Here is a 16,506-nt window from a genome sequence, read left to right on the forward strand (position 1 = left end):
TAGAGGGAACTTCCCATGTAATCAATAAATTGCCCTTTTAACTGGTTGATTATGTTCTCTGTATTGTCGTCTATAAACTGGACTTTAGGGTTTATTGAACCTTAGCGACAGGTCTGCCACGGCACATCAGTTCATGGAACGGAATAAACCAGGCTATACGGACCGACTTTGTCAAGCCTGGATTTGACTTAAGCCCAGGCTTATTTAATTCACCTTTCGTGAAATAGGGCCCTGGTCAGAGATTCACTTCAAAAAAACAGATTGCTTTATTCCATCATCACAAATTCCACTGAAATACACATTTGATGTTATGTAGAACATATATCTACAGAAGAAGAAAACATGATTCTCAAACAAATAACATTGGTTTCTTATGCTTTATTTTATATAATGAAGATTTCCTATTTACATTGATTCATCTGCAAAAACACATAGTCGACATAATCAAAACATGTGTAAACATCTGTGTGTGTGTGTGTGTGTGTGTGTGTGTACTTCTTACACCCTATATGTACAAAGTTTATTTGAATTTGAATTGCTCTTTTTACTTAAGTTAATTTCTTTACGATCACAACACATCACCTCTGTTGCATAAGGTTCCTTATCTCCCTGAGTCACATAGAGCAGCACTTATGCAGTTCGCTCTGTGCGTGTGTGCGTGTGTGTGTGGTGTGTGTGGTGTGTGTGGTGTGAGTATGTGTGTGTGTGTGTGTGTGTGTGTGTGTGTGTGTGTGTGTGTGTGTGTGTGTGTGTGTGCGCGCGTGTGTGCGTGCATTGGCGTGCTCCTCTCAGCTGCTCCAGGTGAGTCTGAAGCCGGAGGGCAAAACGGCATACTGAGCCTGGAACACGATGAACACGTGGTGGGAAGAGGAGGTGAACGGAGCGATGTTGGTCTCCTGTCAAACACCACACAAACACACTGGCTCAAACACACTGAGCAAGTCTTACACAATTTTCAAATGCTTCCGCCTTATCAGTCTCCCGACAGACTCTGTGCATAAAGCTATGGTCAGTTCTAGGGGTGGGAATTGGTAGGTACCTGACGATTCAATTCGATTCCGATTCTGAGGGCTACGATTCAATTAAATTGCGATTATTGCGATTCGCGATTAATTTACTTCCATTATATTTTATTGATAATAAAAACTAATGGAAGAGATGTGTCACTGTCAGCTGGAAGGTTATATTTGCCAACATCAACAATTGCAGAAAATCAACAAGAAAATCAACAAGTCCTTTTTTGTAAAATAATACAGACTTATAACAAAGGCTTCTCAATATTCTGATAACCAACCAAAATATGGCTGCTGCTCTGTGAAATTAACGATATGATGAGAAAAAAAATCGAATAATCGATTTTTAATTTTTATAATCGATTCTATAATCGTCCATGTCCGAATCGCGATTAATTGCTGAATCGATTATAATTTCCACCCCTAGTCAGTTCCTTCGGGTGGCCGCAAGCGCCGTTCATTCCCATTATATGGGGAAAACGAGGCGCAGCTTCCCTGTTGCGTTAGGTTGACAGAGCTGAAGCGCGTCGGGTTCAACATTGGTGAACCATGACCTGACAGCGACCGGCACCAACCAATGGGACAGATGTGTCATACGTTCATGCACTCGTATTTCAATAAATGTAAACATCTTTATTTTAGATGAATGGCCTGAATACTTTAAAACCCCATCCCCACCCCCCACCTGAAGAGCTTATGAGCAGTCTAATAGAGAATAGCAGTCTAATAAAGAAATGTTGTTGCCCCGAAATAAACATTTTGGGGGCGTCACATCTCATAGATGAATGGCTCAGCAGCAGATTTGAACTGGAAACAAACGACACCTTCATGTGTTTCCAGTTTAAATCAGCTGCTGAGCCAATCAAATGAAGCGATGAGTTATGCAGAGAGCCTATTGGAGACAGAATTAGACAGAATTAGACAGAATTGCTCAAAGAGGGGGGGGGGGTACATACCGCTCCACAGTAGGGTCCCACAGGAGGTGAGGAGGAGTCGTGCCCATCGTACAGCTTCAGGAAGTTATTCTGGCAGTCGCCGGGGTCATCGATGCTGATCTGAGCAAAGGTGACCGTCACCACGCGCCCATTGGGCGCCCTGATGCCCCACTCGCAGTGAGTACCGTTGGGGTAGGTGCCAGGGTAGTTGGGACTGGCCACCGAGCCATGGTCACCGTACAGCGTGCCACCACAACCTGCCGGAGAACACGTCAGTTTGTTATGTTTCACAGTACAGTATATAATTTTTTTATTTTTTATGTATGACGTTTTTACTGCATTAAGACCGCGAATGCATCTGTGTGTCATTTTGTGTGTGTGTTTCTTTGGCTATTCAAAAATAGCATATAAACAAGCTTGTAGCGCGCTATGAGCTTGTAGATCTGCTATTTTTGAAAAAAACATTGTGAAAAAATGTGTGCAAATCTGTGATATATATATATATATATATATATATATATATATATATATATATATATATATATATATAAATATATTTAAAAAAAAAATTATATATATGGAACAAAATATTTTGAGATTGGGATCCGCGGCCAAATACTGTACATATCATTTTGGCATGTCCTTGACATGAAAAAGTGTGAGAACCACTGATTGTAGCAACATACCTTTTCTTTTTTTAACTGTTAGGATTTAGATGACATTTGTAGAATCCCCAGAAGCAAAGATTTGTGTTCAAAATGGTCGCTTTAAATATATATATTCAAAGATTTGACACGAAAAAAAATATATATATATATTTTTTAATGGCAGATCTACAAGCTCGTAGTGAGGCACCATGAGCTTGCATATCTGCTATTTTTGAATAGCCAAAGTATAAAATAATGGTTAAAGTGGTTACACAGATGAGTACCTGGTTTTAATGGGGTTAAGCATCTATCTTTGTGTGTGTGCGTGCGTGCGCGCGTGTGTGTTTTCAGGTCTCACCCTGAGGGGAGGAGGTCCACGTGGCTTCAAATCCGTTTCGTGCCTGCGAGGCGTCGGTCTTGAAGCGCAGGTAGAGCTGGTTGGACCCGGGGAAGACGGGGGCCGGCAGGGTGGTGCCACAGAACTTCCCCATCAGAGGAGAGGTCGCCGTGCTGCCGTTACGCACCTGACGATCACAGCAAACAAACAAACACACACACCGTGATCATACCGTTACATACAGCAGTGTTTCGCCAACTTTTAAATTCCAAGGACACCCCCGGTTTGATACGCATAAGGGCCACGGACCGCCATTTGATACTATACTGTCTGGGACCCCAATCTACACTGTAAAATCCTAACTCTGAGAGCGAACAAATGGAACCAAATGGATCCTTACGGGTCCAATTGGTTCCATTTGTACACTCTCAGAATGCTGATGTCCTCAGAACTACGGTAATACAAACGTGTGTGTGTGTTTGTGTGTGCGTGCGTGTGTGCACGCGCTGTTCACCTCCAGGTAGTCGTATGCACACTGGCTGTGTGACTCCAGGTCGAAGGTGTTGAAGAACAGAGAGATGGTGTTGCCCTGCGGAGCCTGCAGGATGATGGTACAGTCCAGGCTGTGGGCGTACACGGCAGGCCATCCGGGGCTCTTCAGGTAGCCATACTCCTGCTCGTACGTACGACTGCATCCTGACCATCCACACACAAACAGGGAGAATTTGAATCTGTTTTATTTGTCACATCATCACAGGTTTACAGCTTCAAAGCAGCGGGTGATATTATTTTTCCTTTTTTCGTATTCCGTGAGAAGAGAGAGGAAAGAGCGTTGTGAGCTTGTAGATCGGCTATTTTCAGCATGCAACCAAGTGTAAAAACAGCCATTAACCCATTTAGACCTGAGGCCGATTCTAAAAAACCCTTCTAAATCCTGACCTAAGTTTTCTGAAAAACTTCAAATATTTATTCAAAAATTACAACAAATGTATGTTGCTATATACTGTACGTATAGCAACAAGAACCCCAAAAGGGGTTCCCGTCCTGAAAGGTATAGTTACAAATAGGGGTTCCCGCCAAAAATGGGTTAAGACACCATCAAGGCACCGCCAAAATACATTTTAGTCGACTAAATCAACAGTAGATTTAGTCGACTAAAATCTTATGATATTTAGTCGACTAAAACTAAACAAAAACTAAAACATTTCAGATGACTAAAACTAAATGGAATTTTATTCAAAATACTACGACTAAAACTAAATAAAAAATGTTGGTCAAAATCAACACTGGTCTACTGTATATGGAAGTGTGGTGACCACCGTCACAAACCCACCTGCCACCTGGTAGTTCACTCTCATGCCGTTTCCTGCCATGAAAGCGTCAGATTTGAAGTGCAGGTGCATGGTCCTGCCATAGCTGTAGAAGTCAGGGACGCTTTCCGCCGCGCAAAACTTGTGTGACTGGCCGTAGTCTCCCTGGAAAACAAGTGCAGAGAAGAGATTTATAATAAACACTCTTTGGACCGCATGCATTTTCAGAGCATGTTTATCTTAACGATCAATCGTTGCTATTGTGGGCCACCGGCCCACAGGTTGAGAACCAGTGTAGTATGGTATGATCAGTGGTGGAAAAAGTGCTCTAATGTTTTACTTAAAGTAAAAGTACCAATACTGCAATGTAGAAAAACTCACAAGTACACAAGTAAAAGTCCAGTACAAAAGTATTGGCATCAAAAGTACCAAAAGTAGAAAGTACTCCTTATGCAGAATCTCCCATTTCACAAGTTTTCAAATGTGTAAAATCTATCAAAATCGTTTGAAAATAGTTGACAATGCGTAGCTCGCAATGCGTTGCGATGCGACACATTGTGAGCTTGTACATCGGCTATTTTCAAATGGCCGAAATGTATATAGGTCAATGTATGTTTTGTAATAATAATCCAAATCTACAAAGTAACTAGTGACTAGTTTTCAAATAATTGTAGTGGAGTAAAGTATAATATTTGCCTCTGAGATGTAATGGTAGCCTGATTATCAGCCTGAAGCTGCGTGGAGCTTATAACCTGGGGTCTATGGTCTGGAACTAGGCTAATGTAGTGGAGTAGAAGTAAAAGTACAGACAATTGGAAATACTCCAGTAAAGTAAAAACAAATCTCAAAATTGTGCTTAAGTAAAGTAATTGAGTAAATGTACTTAGTTACTTTACACCACTGGGTATGATCCAATCCAGTATGGATATCCCTCAACTCACCAGTGGTTGGTCTCTCATCTCCAGGTAGTTGGTGGTGCAGGCCTGGCCGGGCTGGAGGACAAAGGTCTCCACGGAGACCTTGACGCTCTCCTGGGCCGGGGCGTCCAGTATCCAGCGACAGGAGACGAAGGGCGGGTAGGCGTTGGGGAACGACGGAGAGGTCAGGGTCTGGACGGTCGTAGTGGCGTTTAGCGTGCCGCCACAGAGCCCTGTGGGGAAAGGACAGTGGAGGGAAAAGTACTCCCATTCTTTCTTAAGTAAAAGTATCGATACTGCAATGTAGAAATACTCTGTTTACGAGTAAAAGTCCGGCATTACAAATTTACTTGAGTAAAAGAACAAAAGTGTTGGTATCAAAACGACTTAAAGTACCAAGTAGAAAGTACACATTATGTAGAATGTCACATTTCACACGTTATCAAACGTATACAAATCTTTTGAAAATAGCAGATCTACAAGCTCACAATGCGTCGCATCACGACGCATTGTGAGCTTGTTGATCTTGTAGATCTGAATTTCTTCTGTGATTTGTGGAACTGGTGCTGTGTTTCCTAAGCCATTAGCACAATAAGTAGCTAGAATTATTATGTTTAGGCATTAAACCTATGTTCTACCTATGTAAACGTACTGTATGTCCTTGCTGTTATACACACACACACAGCCAACCAGTTGAAGAAGTTGCAGATTGAGACTTTAACCTATTTGCTTTCATGAAATATCCATTAGGGTTTTATGGAAGATGCTTCTGAACATACATTCTGTTGCTTGTTTGATCAATACTCTGTAATCTTGTAAAAAAAATTACTGAAATGAATCTTGGCGACAGATAACTTTAAGCTAATGGTGGCCAGTAACAAAGTACATTTACTCGAGTACTGTAATTAAGTACATTTTGTGACTTTGTGAGTATGTACTAATTGAGTATTTGTATTTTTGGATACAAGACTTATTACACTTACAGCTCTGCGACCAATTGATAGTGGGTTACAGTAGAGTGAAAAGACAAAACAAAAACACTATCATCCTGATGTTTTCAGCTTCATCTTCTTTTACCATCCAGAGTCTGTCATTACGCTTATTTTTTAAAGTGATTTGTGTGTATGCAGCATTCTACGTTAGTCCCCAGCACAGAACATACAGTAAAACACGATAGAGTTGAGAGTGTCTTACGGTCAACAGCCCTGTAGGTGGCGTTGAACCCCGTTTTCTGTACGCTGCTGTCCGTGAAGAAACGCACAGTCAGGAAGTTGCCGGCAGACACGAAGGAAGCAGGCATGGTGGTCCCACAGAACGTCCCCACCAGGGGGTAATTCATGCTGTCACCATCATACACCTGCAGAGAGAGAGAGAGAGGGAGAGATAGAGAGAGAGAGAGAGGGGGGAGGGGGGAGGGGGAGTGAGAGAATAATAAAATAAACAAAAGAGAGAGGGAGACCAAAAGAGTGTGTGTGTTACTGTGTTTTCATTGGAATGCTTTTCGCTACGATAATATGATCACTTCACCTCTGTTGCATAAGGTTCCTTATTTCCCAGAGTCACATCTATAAAGCAGCATTCATGCAGTTTGGGGGAATCAATACTTTTATTCTGCACCTTTTTTAAAAGCTCTGCGAATGTATCATTATTATTATTTTTATAATTCATCTACGTAAACATTTCATAAATATCACTATATTCCCAGATGACCTCATGATGACCCTCACCTTGACATAGTCGTAGCGGCAGGTGCCTCCTTCCAGGTCGAAGGTGAGAAACGTTAGGTTGACGGCCTTGTTGACGGGCATCTCGATGGTCCACACGCAGTCCATCCTGGGCTCGTAGCGTCCGTCCAGGTTGGGGTCTGGCGAGCCGAACATGCCCATCGGCATGGACAGGTAGCCGCCACAGCCCTGTGCCGGCCCTGCAACACACAGAGGAGTCAACAGCAGTGGTGGACAGTAATGAAGCACATTTACTTGAGTACTGTACTTAAGTAAAACATTTTTTGTATCTGTACTTTACTTGGTTATTTGTATTTCTTTGATACATACAGTATATGCACTATATTTCAAAGACAAATATTATACTTTTTGACTCCACTGCATTTATAAAATAGTGGAAAATAGCAGATCTACAAGCTCACAATGTGTACCATTGATGACTTAAACCCTATTTACTTGTTTGACCCGGGTCCCCCTGCGATCTATCCTTGGACAGCTCCAGTTCTTCCCTACACCAAATCTCTCTGTCAAAAATAGCCGATCTACAAGCTCACAACGTTGTGAGCTTGTAGATCTGTTATTTCCACCGGTCAGGCCAGATGCACACACACAGGCTTCAGCGCTTCCCTGTATTGGCCTGTGGGGGTCAGTAAACGACCAGAAATGCCATGGAAGTTAGTGAAGGAGCTGTGTTTATAATCTGAATGGAACAGAAAAAGTCCTGAGTCACAAAGCTGGTGTGACAACGCACAGATTGCAACCTTTCTATCATAGACTTGAATTTGTCTCTACAATAGTCACTAGTCACGGATAGTGACCTGTGTCTGAATACAAAATAAAGACCAGGGGAGATAGCAAAAACAGAGGCATTCCCCCCCAATCCCTCCCCACACTAACTTGTTTTTGGAACATGGGAGTGCAGTACCAATAACCCATTCAATCCGGGAACACATGTACAAATGTCTTCTAATGTTGCTATAATATCTAGTGGTGCTTAAACTTTTTCATGTCAAGGACCCCCCAAAATGATATGTAATTGGCCGCCGACCCCCCATCTCAAAATATTTAGTTCCAGGGACCCTCAAAAGCAAAGATTTGAGTTACAAATGTTCGCTTTAAAAATATACATATTCAAAGATTTGCACAAATGTTCACAAAAAAAAGCTTGTAGCTATACTACTCTGAGCTTGTACTGTATATATGCTATTTTTGAATAGCCAAAGTATAAAATAATGTTTTAAGTGGTTGCACAGATGGTGTTCCCGGTTTTAATGGGTTGAGGGAGACTTTTCTGGAATCAGGGCCCACTTGGCCCACCCATCCGACCATTTATCACGACAACCTGTCGGTGTTGAGTGGTCAGATGGGTTGGCTGCGTGCATTTTTCAGAGCATGTTTATTTGAATGCTCATCAGTTAATGCCATCAGTTGTGTTCCAGCGTGGATCAATGGAACTAAGGTAGTATACGTAAGTTCTTATTTATCATTGTCACAATGGAAATAACATCTTCCAGATTTTAAAGAAAAAGGTAAAAACGTATATTGGGCCCACTTATTTGCGATACCCTCGCGGGGCCCACAGGTTTGGAATCACTGCGGTAGAGAATGAATACGTTACTATTAGACCACCCAGTGGTTCATGGGAACAAAATGGAGGAGGGGCTTGTTGTGACACAATGTGGCAGTGAAGGGAGTGATTTAAGCTTCACCATGAGTGCAGGGCGAGTCTGTGGTCACACAGCTGGCATGGCAAATCTATTTTACTCTGTCCTGCTTTGTTGTGTGTGTTCTTTAACACACACACAAGCAGGATGCACTTGTGTGGCTAGATTTCTTGAGGAACAAAGGCTGTGTCTGTGCAGAGAGCAGTCAATTAAACGGACACACACACACACACACACACACACACACACACACACACACACACACACACACACACACACACACACACACACACACACACACACACACACACACACACACACACACACACACACACACACACACACACACACACCTCTTGGGAAATCACAGGCTAGCTCTTACAGGCAGACCCATTGTATGACCCATTGTCCAATTATGCCCTCATGGGAGTATTTTAATAGTTTGATAAGATTACGACACACTCGGATTTAAGGATGAGCGAGTGTTCGATGTTTGAGACAATGGAACAACAGCTACCATGCACACGGACACACCGGATGGGCACTGGGCTTAGATGGATCAGAGCTCCTTGGTCACTAGGTAAAGTGATGTCTGTCAGAACAGAAGCTGAATGGACTATCAACGTTTTTCAGGCCAAGGACCCCCTTAGCTGAAAGAGAGATGCAGGGACTCCCTACTACATGATATGTAAAATTATGTTACAGATGAACTTTTCATGGACTAGCACTATCATTAGTGTTGTGTAAATGTATGTTTTAACTTGTTTGTTTACACATTGTCTTTTCTATTAATATGTTGGATTCATGTTAATGTGTCATTTAACCACTTAACCCTCAATACTTTACATTAGTAAACTTGACCTTTGGCTCTGTACTGTGCTCTTTTCCCCCTCTACACCAAAAATAGCCGATCTACAAGCTTATCGGGGTCCCTGGCACAAAATATTAATTTAGGGATTCTTGACATAAAAAAGTTTGAGAACCACTTTGATATGAACTGTATGACTGTATCCTCCGCGGTCGCCCACCTACCCAGGGTCTCGCTGTAGGTGGCCCTCCAGCCCAGCCCGTTGACCGAGGAGTCCGTCCTGAAGACGATGAAGAGCTGATTGGCCGTGGAGCGGAGGTTTGGTGGGAGGGCGGAGCCACAGAATTTCCCTAGCAACGGAGACAAGGTGTCCGGTCCGTCATACACTGCCACGTAGTCATAGCGACAAGAGGACGAGACCTCTATTTGGAAGGTGTTGAATCTACAGAGAGAGAGAGAGTATAATGGAGTATAACCATAGTCTTCTACTGTTGGTCACTGTGATTCCTAGTATAACCACAGTCTTGGTGTTTGGGTGTAATTTTCAGTTAGATTCATTAAAACAATGTAGATTCCATTGAGGAAAGGATGCTGAAGATGGAGCTGTCAGGTAAGAGGAGAAGAGGATGGCCAAATAGTTCTATGGATGCGATGCAAGAGATAAAACGATACAGAAAACAGAAACAGATGGTAATAGATGATGCGCTGTGGCGACCCCGGATGGAATTAGCCAGAAGAAGTAGGACTTTCCATTGAGGACAATCCCTCAACACACTTTGAACTTTTGAGTTCTCAGGAACACAGAGGAAAGCCTTATTTTCACTGGCTGTGTGTTAACCAATTAAGCCCTATAAACGCTTTGTGGTTTATGGACGGATAGCAAAAATAATAGCATACAAGCTCACAATGCATCACGGCGCGACACGTTGTGAGCTTGTACATCAGCTGTTTTCGCTATTTTGAAAATGCTTTCAACCTTTTCAAATGTATTTGAAGATTTTGGCCTATAATGAGATGCCCAAAATAGGGATCATGGTTAAAAGGATTGCGTGTAGAGCACTGGTTCTCAAAGTGGGGTCTAGGGACCATCAAGGTTGCTTAAGGTGGTTCCAAATGGATCCTTACAGATCAGTAACTCTGAGTGTACATTTCGTTCCATTTGTGCACTCTCAGAGTTATGCGGGTCCTTGAAATAAATAAAACGTTTGAGAACTACTAGAGTTATTGGGCCCAATTCACTAAGCTGTTTACGCCCATATTTTGAACGTAACGGAATTTACGCAACTTCCCATGTTAGTAGTCTGATTCATTCATCTCTTTCTGTCAGTTAATTTTGCGGGAGGTCTGCTTTCTCTCAAGTCTGCTCCGAGGCTGACTTACATGGTATCAAAGCTTGTGTATGTCTTTAGAATGCTTTATTCTTCATGCAAAATGTATTACAATAGTGCCAAACTTCAAATAAAATATGTATGTGCCCAACATTTGTCAACACATAAAAAAGAAAGAAAAACAATGTCAACGATCTATTGCTTCTATGCATATTATAGACATGACATGATGCAAATTCAACCGCTTTTATTTCTTTTCAGTTGACGCATTTAGAGCTGAATTATTAGTTCCCTTGGCGTGCTTGCCATTTCTGCAACTGTGGCCACAGTTTCGCTATTGGGCTTTAAGTTTCATGCCAACTCCATCGCGATATTAATCTATAATATTGATCACATCAGTGATCACATGAATGCAGTCTTATCTTGATGAAAATACAGTATGGGTGAAATATTAGCCTACTCCATTTCCAATACAGTGGAGGGTTCGTCCAAAGAACAGATTCCCCTCAGTAATCAAAAATGCTCTGATAAAAAATATTGTATATCTGCAGATTCCAGAATCATCTTTTTACCTCGGCAAACGTGAGTGGGCAATTGTTCAGTAGAAAGGGGCTTATATAATATCCATTCCAAGTTTTCCTAGCCTTTGGTCGTGAGGTTAAACTTGGTAGTCTTCTTATTCTCGTCATTACACATGAGAGTAGGCTATTTAGTATTTACTTTATTAACGCTCGGCGTGAGGGACTCGCTTGCGCTAATCTACAAGTTGTAAGCTTGTAGATCTGTCAATTTTGAAGCGGGATGACGTTTATGGTCTGCCGTCTTTTATGGTGTTAAATGGGGCGTATAGGATCTCAAAAATGAGTTTCACCTGCGATACACACAAATAAAAGTCCATCGCACGAGAGATTGTGCTCATCAAAAATACGCACCCCTTTAGTCACTTTATTTAGGCACTATTTACGAACAGCTTAGTGCAGTGGTTTTCAACCCTTTTCACATCAAGGTTAATTATTTATTCGGCATGTGAGCCACGGACCACCATTCGATGAGATTTAGATTCTCAGACACAAAACTTTGAATATTTTGTTATCGTTGGATACGATTTTGTCCATAATTCCAAACTGTATTGATGTTGTACCATAGGAGAGACAACAGGCAAACGTTGATCAAAATAACAATTCTTTAATTAAGTAATGAAGATGTTTAACAATAATTTAACTCTTGAGAGCATAAAATGAAACAAAATGGACCCGCAAGGGTCCATTTGGTTTCATTTTACGCTCGAGAACATGAAGAGTTAAAGATCTATAGAGGTCCATTTGGCTACCAACTCTCCATCATTTAGCTGGGGACCACCTGGAACCCCCACCACTGGTCGTCCTCGGACCACTGGTTGAGAACCACTGGCGGAATCAGGCCCAATGTATTGTATATGGTGTATTCTCTGTGTGGAGAGTCAGTCTTACTTGAGGTCGATGACGGTGTTGGTGCGCACCATGATGTGATAGGTACAGTTGATGTTGTGGTGGTAGTTAGACATGGACAGGGCTGGACTGCTCACTGTGCCTGCTGTTGCATTGTAGAAACCACCACATGCTGCAGGAGACACACACAGACGCACACCATATTATTACCATAAAACAATCATCTCTCTTGTGAGGACCAGGAAAATGGTCCTCACAATGCCTATTTCTCAAATTGTACTATACTAGTGGGGACATTTGCACCTCACAAGTATAGTAATCTCTCAAGAACAGATTCTGCTCTGCGTTTGAATCTGTCGGGGGGGTTCGTCATATCGCGTACACACTGGCCTACAAGTGGGCGTGCCTTCAGATCAGGAAGCAGGTCGCGCTTTACCCAATCAAATGCAGTGGGCGGGATTTACGTGTGTACCGATCCTTCCCCACTAGAAACAAACCGAAACTAATTTAACAATAGTGTCCTCGGAGCAGACAAAACCACAGAAAGATATTCACATTTTAACTTGCTCTTTCATCATAGAAACAAGTGGGCTTATAACCAAACGATCCATGTTCACTGGGAGAAGTGGTGTTAGTGTTCCGTGTAGAAATATTGTTAGTGGGAATGAAAACATAGTCACACCACTGGAAGTGAAAGGCTGAAGGCAGACCAAAACCCTGGTTTCCTTGTGTACGTGTGCTACGTCGACTTCCTCCCAGAGCCAAGTGAGATAGTCAAAAACAGCAGAGGGCGCGGTTTTTCCTTTTCATTTGGCGATGGGTTCCCAGTATAGTAACACAAGTACATCTATGTCATTTTCATTACTTCCTAATTTTACTGTATTTTTTTCATGGAATTCCTTAGATTTTTTCTTTTTTAACAATGTTAGATTTTCTTCCCGTAAAATGTTGCCCCCCCCTTTTTCCCCCTTCTTTTTAAATATATTTACCGGCGACCCATACAAATGTGTCCACGACCCACAAATGTGTCCCGACCCAGTGTTTGGGAAACACTGATCTATGTGACAATAAAATCTCTCAAATCTGGCTCCTGTGGGGGGCCTGCCTGCACCCCCATGGTGCAGACTGTTTACACCGCACCGGAGGGGAATGTGGTCCAGAATGTGTGGAACGCTTCATTCAGGCCGGCCAAGAGGGGAACGCCCGGAATGGCAGGACGGTGCACTTTGTGAACAATCGCTGGGGATTTGACCACTCAGCCGGATGGGGAGGAGAGACCCATGGAGGCCATACACACAGAAAAACAGATCAGAAAGAGACTCAGACTGGTATTACTAAAAATGCCTGTCCCTAGACTCATATCCACTGACTGCACTGCAGCGGTGGAAGAAATACAGAGGTTTTGATGGTGAAAATTGCCGATCAACAAGCTCGGTTGTTGATCGGTTATTTTCGAATAGCTGAAGTATTAAATAGGGCTTATTTGGGTAATGTGTGTTTCGTGAAAATAAGTGGTAGTCCAGGGGTTCCCAAAGTTGACCGTACCAGGCATACCAAGGACCCCCAAATAGCCATGCATCCAAATAAGAAAAAGAGGTAGCGCATCAACAATGGGTTTTCTCAGTGGAGTGCTAGACCCAAAATCCAGTATATCTGTGTGTGTGTGCGTGCGTGCGTGCGTGCGTGCGTGTTTGCGTGCGTGCGCGTGTGTACTTACGATAGGTGCGGTATTCGGCCATGAAGCCATTGTCGTTCACACTCCAGTCCGAGTAGAAGTTGATAAACATGGGGCCGAAGCTGGAGTAAGGACCGGGGAGGGGGTGGCCAGCCTGGCCACAGACATTGGCAATGGGCGTGCCTGAGGCGCTGGTCCCTCGGTAGATCTTTACCCCGTCCCGTTGACAGTTGAACACATCTGGGGTGACTGGGGTGACTGGAGACAGAAGTTTTTCATTAGTTTTAATTTTTTTATTTCCATTTCCATTCCGTTTTAACTTCACGTTTTAAATTTGTTTTTAAAGCAGGTTTGTTAAAGCAGGTTTTTAAACCAGGTTTGCTAGACCAATCCTGGACCAATCCTGGTCCTTGATGACCCCTGGTACAACTGGTTTTCTATCCTACCAGGACCTCTAGTACTGCTGGTTTTCTATCCTACCAGGACCTCTATCTGAATACTTTTTTTTCACCACTGAATAACACAGAGGAAGGAGGTGGAGGTTACTGTACTTTCGGTTTGGAGTATGCGGAACGTGAGGACGATGATGGCGGTTGCTCCAGCATCTATGGTGTAGTTACAGTTGGCGTAGTCTGGATAGTGGGCGGGGTAGTTGGGAGACGTCACACGACCGCTGGCTGCTGTGAAGTTTGCCCCGCAGCCTGCAAGACAGAAGGAAACGTTAACAACTTAACACATTAAAACCGGGAACGCATCTGTGTCATTTTAGATTTGACCTATATATAGGTACAATTTAGGATATTTTTAATATATATAGCACATTGGTTGGCCATTCAAAAATAGAAGATATACATCTGCTATGTTTGAAAAATCTTGAAAATGTGTGCAATTCTTTAAATATATATTTGCTTCAGGTGGTCCCTGGAACAATACATTTTGAGATGGGGGTCGGCGGCCAAATACATATAATTTAGTTTGGTCGTTAAGATGAAAAGGTTTGAGCACCAATGATATAGAAACTGGAAACGTTTTTCAGAAAATTGTTGGGATTTAGAAGACATTTGTAGAATCGGCCTCAGGTCTTAACACATTCACTGCCTGAATTATTTCAGATTTTTTGCAGTTTTATGCCTCTTTTATTTTTATTTTTATTTTTATTTTTTTTATTATTTTTCATTAAAAAAATAAAAGTACTCAGGAGCCGAGATACGGAATTTTTAAGTTTTAAGTTAACAAGGAAGTGGATAGGAGTCTAGATCTTCGAAAATATATATCATATCATATCATATCTCCTTGGTCTTTGGGTCAAATTAAAAAATGAATTGGATTTTTATTTTTAAATTTTTTAAACGAGTTAACTGGATCTAGGCAATCAATGTGTTTTTTTTAAATAATCGGCGTACTTAAGCTTTCTCTCCTTATAGCCCGGTCCACACCAATGACTCGCAACGCAGCGAGGTGCAACTTGCAACCAGTTGCAGCGGTCGGAATTGACCTGTCGCAGATCGGTGCAGTTTTGGGATTCTGTAGCAAGTGGTCACAACTTGTGGAATCATTGGTGCGGACTGGGCTTAACCCTCTAAGACCAAATAGAGGCGTTTGTTCTGTGCATTATACAGTACGTACGTGAGTTGAAGTCTGCAGAGAAGCCTGTGGCGGGTACACCCGTGGACTGGAAGCGCACGGTGATGATGTTTGTAGGGGCGACGACGGGGCCCGGGGCCGTGCTGCCGCAGCCTGTGAGCAGCAGGGCATCGTCGGCCTGGGACCTGCCTGACCACACCTTGTGGAGGAAACACACACATATTGCGTCACTGTGTGTACATACAGCAGTGAATAAGGATCAACTTTATTGTCACATCACAGGTTTACACAGGGTGTAAAGAAGAGGGAGATTATTTTTTCCAGAAAGGGAGAAAAATACAAAATAAAACGTAGAAAAAAAACATTAAATATGCATGTCAAAGAGAACATGAAAAGGTCAAGATATCTACATATATGTATGTATAATAATAATAAATTAGAATAATCGATTTGTAAAATAAAACAATGCACTTCTCAATTATTCATTAACTCTTTGACTGCCAGAGTATTTTCATAAAGTACTCCCCCAGTGCCAGCAATTTTCGTGTTTTTTTATTTTTATATTTAGATTTTTTTTCATGAAAATAATTTGAAGACACATAATTTAAAGGCACAGCACAAATCCGCCACTAGAGAGCAGCACATGACAGCTTGATCAGGTCGTTGGGTCACTGTCACCCTTCTTGGGAGATTAGACAGGGAAAAACATGAAAACGGATGTGACGTAGTCCCAGATTGTCTGATCGGCCAAAATTACGATGTGATACACGACGGCGATGACTGATCGTCACCCAGACCATAGATTATAGAAGAGAACCTGTCCGTTTGTCTGTTATACCGTGTGAAAAACCGTTTGTTTACCTATTTTGGACGAAAATGACCGGGGAAAAAAATCAAAAACCGGAAACGGAATCCAGGTCATGAAACCGGATGCAGATGTGGGTGAAGTAAGTGGAACTCGAAAATAACATTGAATATTAAGCAGCATAGCGCAATCAGAGATTAAACAATGAACGCGCGTCCAGCGCCTCGAACGCGTCGACGGCCAACTGGACAAAGTAGCACTTGACGCATTATCGCGTCGTCCGCAGTCAAAGAGTTAATCAAAAAACAAATTGATTGAACCCCTATTTTATG

General features: G+C 42.3%; 1 protein-coding gene across 1 annotated transcript in view; it reads right to left on the minus strand.

Annotated features, from left to right (window-relative positions):
* Positions 1–765: 765 nt before the first annotated feature.
* Positions 766–16,506, minus strand: part of cubn (cubilin (intrinsic factor-cobalamin receptor)) — a gene marked incomplete at its 5' end in the record, with an annotated part of 100,080 nt that continues 84,339 nt past the window's right edge. Inside the window, 13 exons of the mRNA XM_080418203.1 lie at positions 766–896; positions 1,970–2,205; positions 2,954–3,119; positions 3,447–3,628; positions 4,266–4,407; positions 5,184–5,392; positions 6,354–6,516; positions 6,887–7,083; positions 9,580–9,797; positions 12,153–12,282; positions 13,828–14,043; positions 14,337–14,486; positions 15,412–15,568. Of these exons, the coding sequence (XP_080274329.1) occupies positions 789–896; positions 1,970–2,205; positions 2,954–3,119; positions 3,447–3,628; positions 4,266–4,407; positions 5,184–5,392; positions 6,354–6,516; positions 6,887–7,083; positions 9,580–9,797; positions 12,153–12,282; positions 13,828–14,043; positions 14,337–14,486; positions 15,412–15,568 (2,274 nt within the window). The 3' untranslated portion in view covers positions 766–788. The remainder of the gene's footprint in view (positions 897–1,969; positions 2,206–2,953; positions 3,120–3,446; positions 3,629–4,265; positions 4,408–5,183; positions 5,393–6,353; positions 6,517–6,886; positions 7,084–9,579; positions 9,798–12,152; positions 12,283–13,827; positions 14,044–14,336; positions 14,487–15,411; positions 15,569–16,506) is intronic.

The sequence above is a fragment of the Gymnoscopelus braueri genome (genome assembly GCF_963280865.1).
Source record: "Gymnoscopelus braueri genome assembly, chromosome: 21".
In the NCBI taxonomy this organism is placed as follows: Eukaryota; Metazoa; Chordata; class Actinopteri; order Myctophiformes; family Myctophidae; genus Gymnoscopelus; species Gymnoscopelus braueri.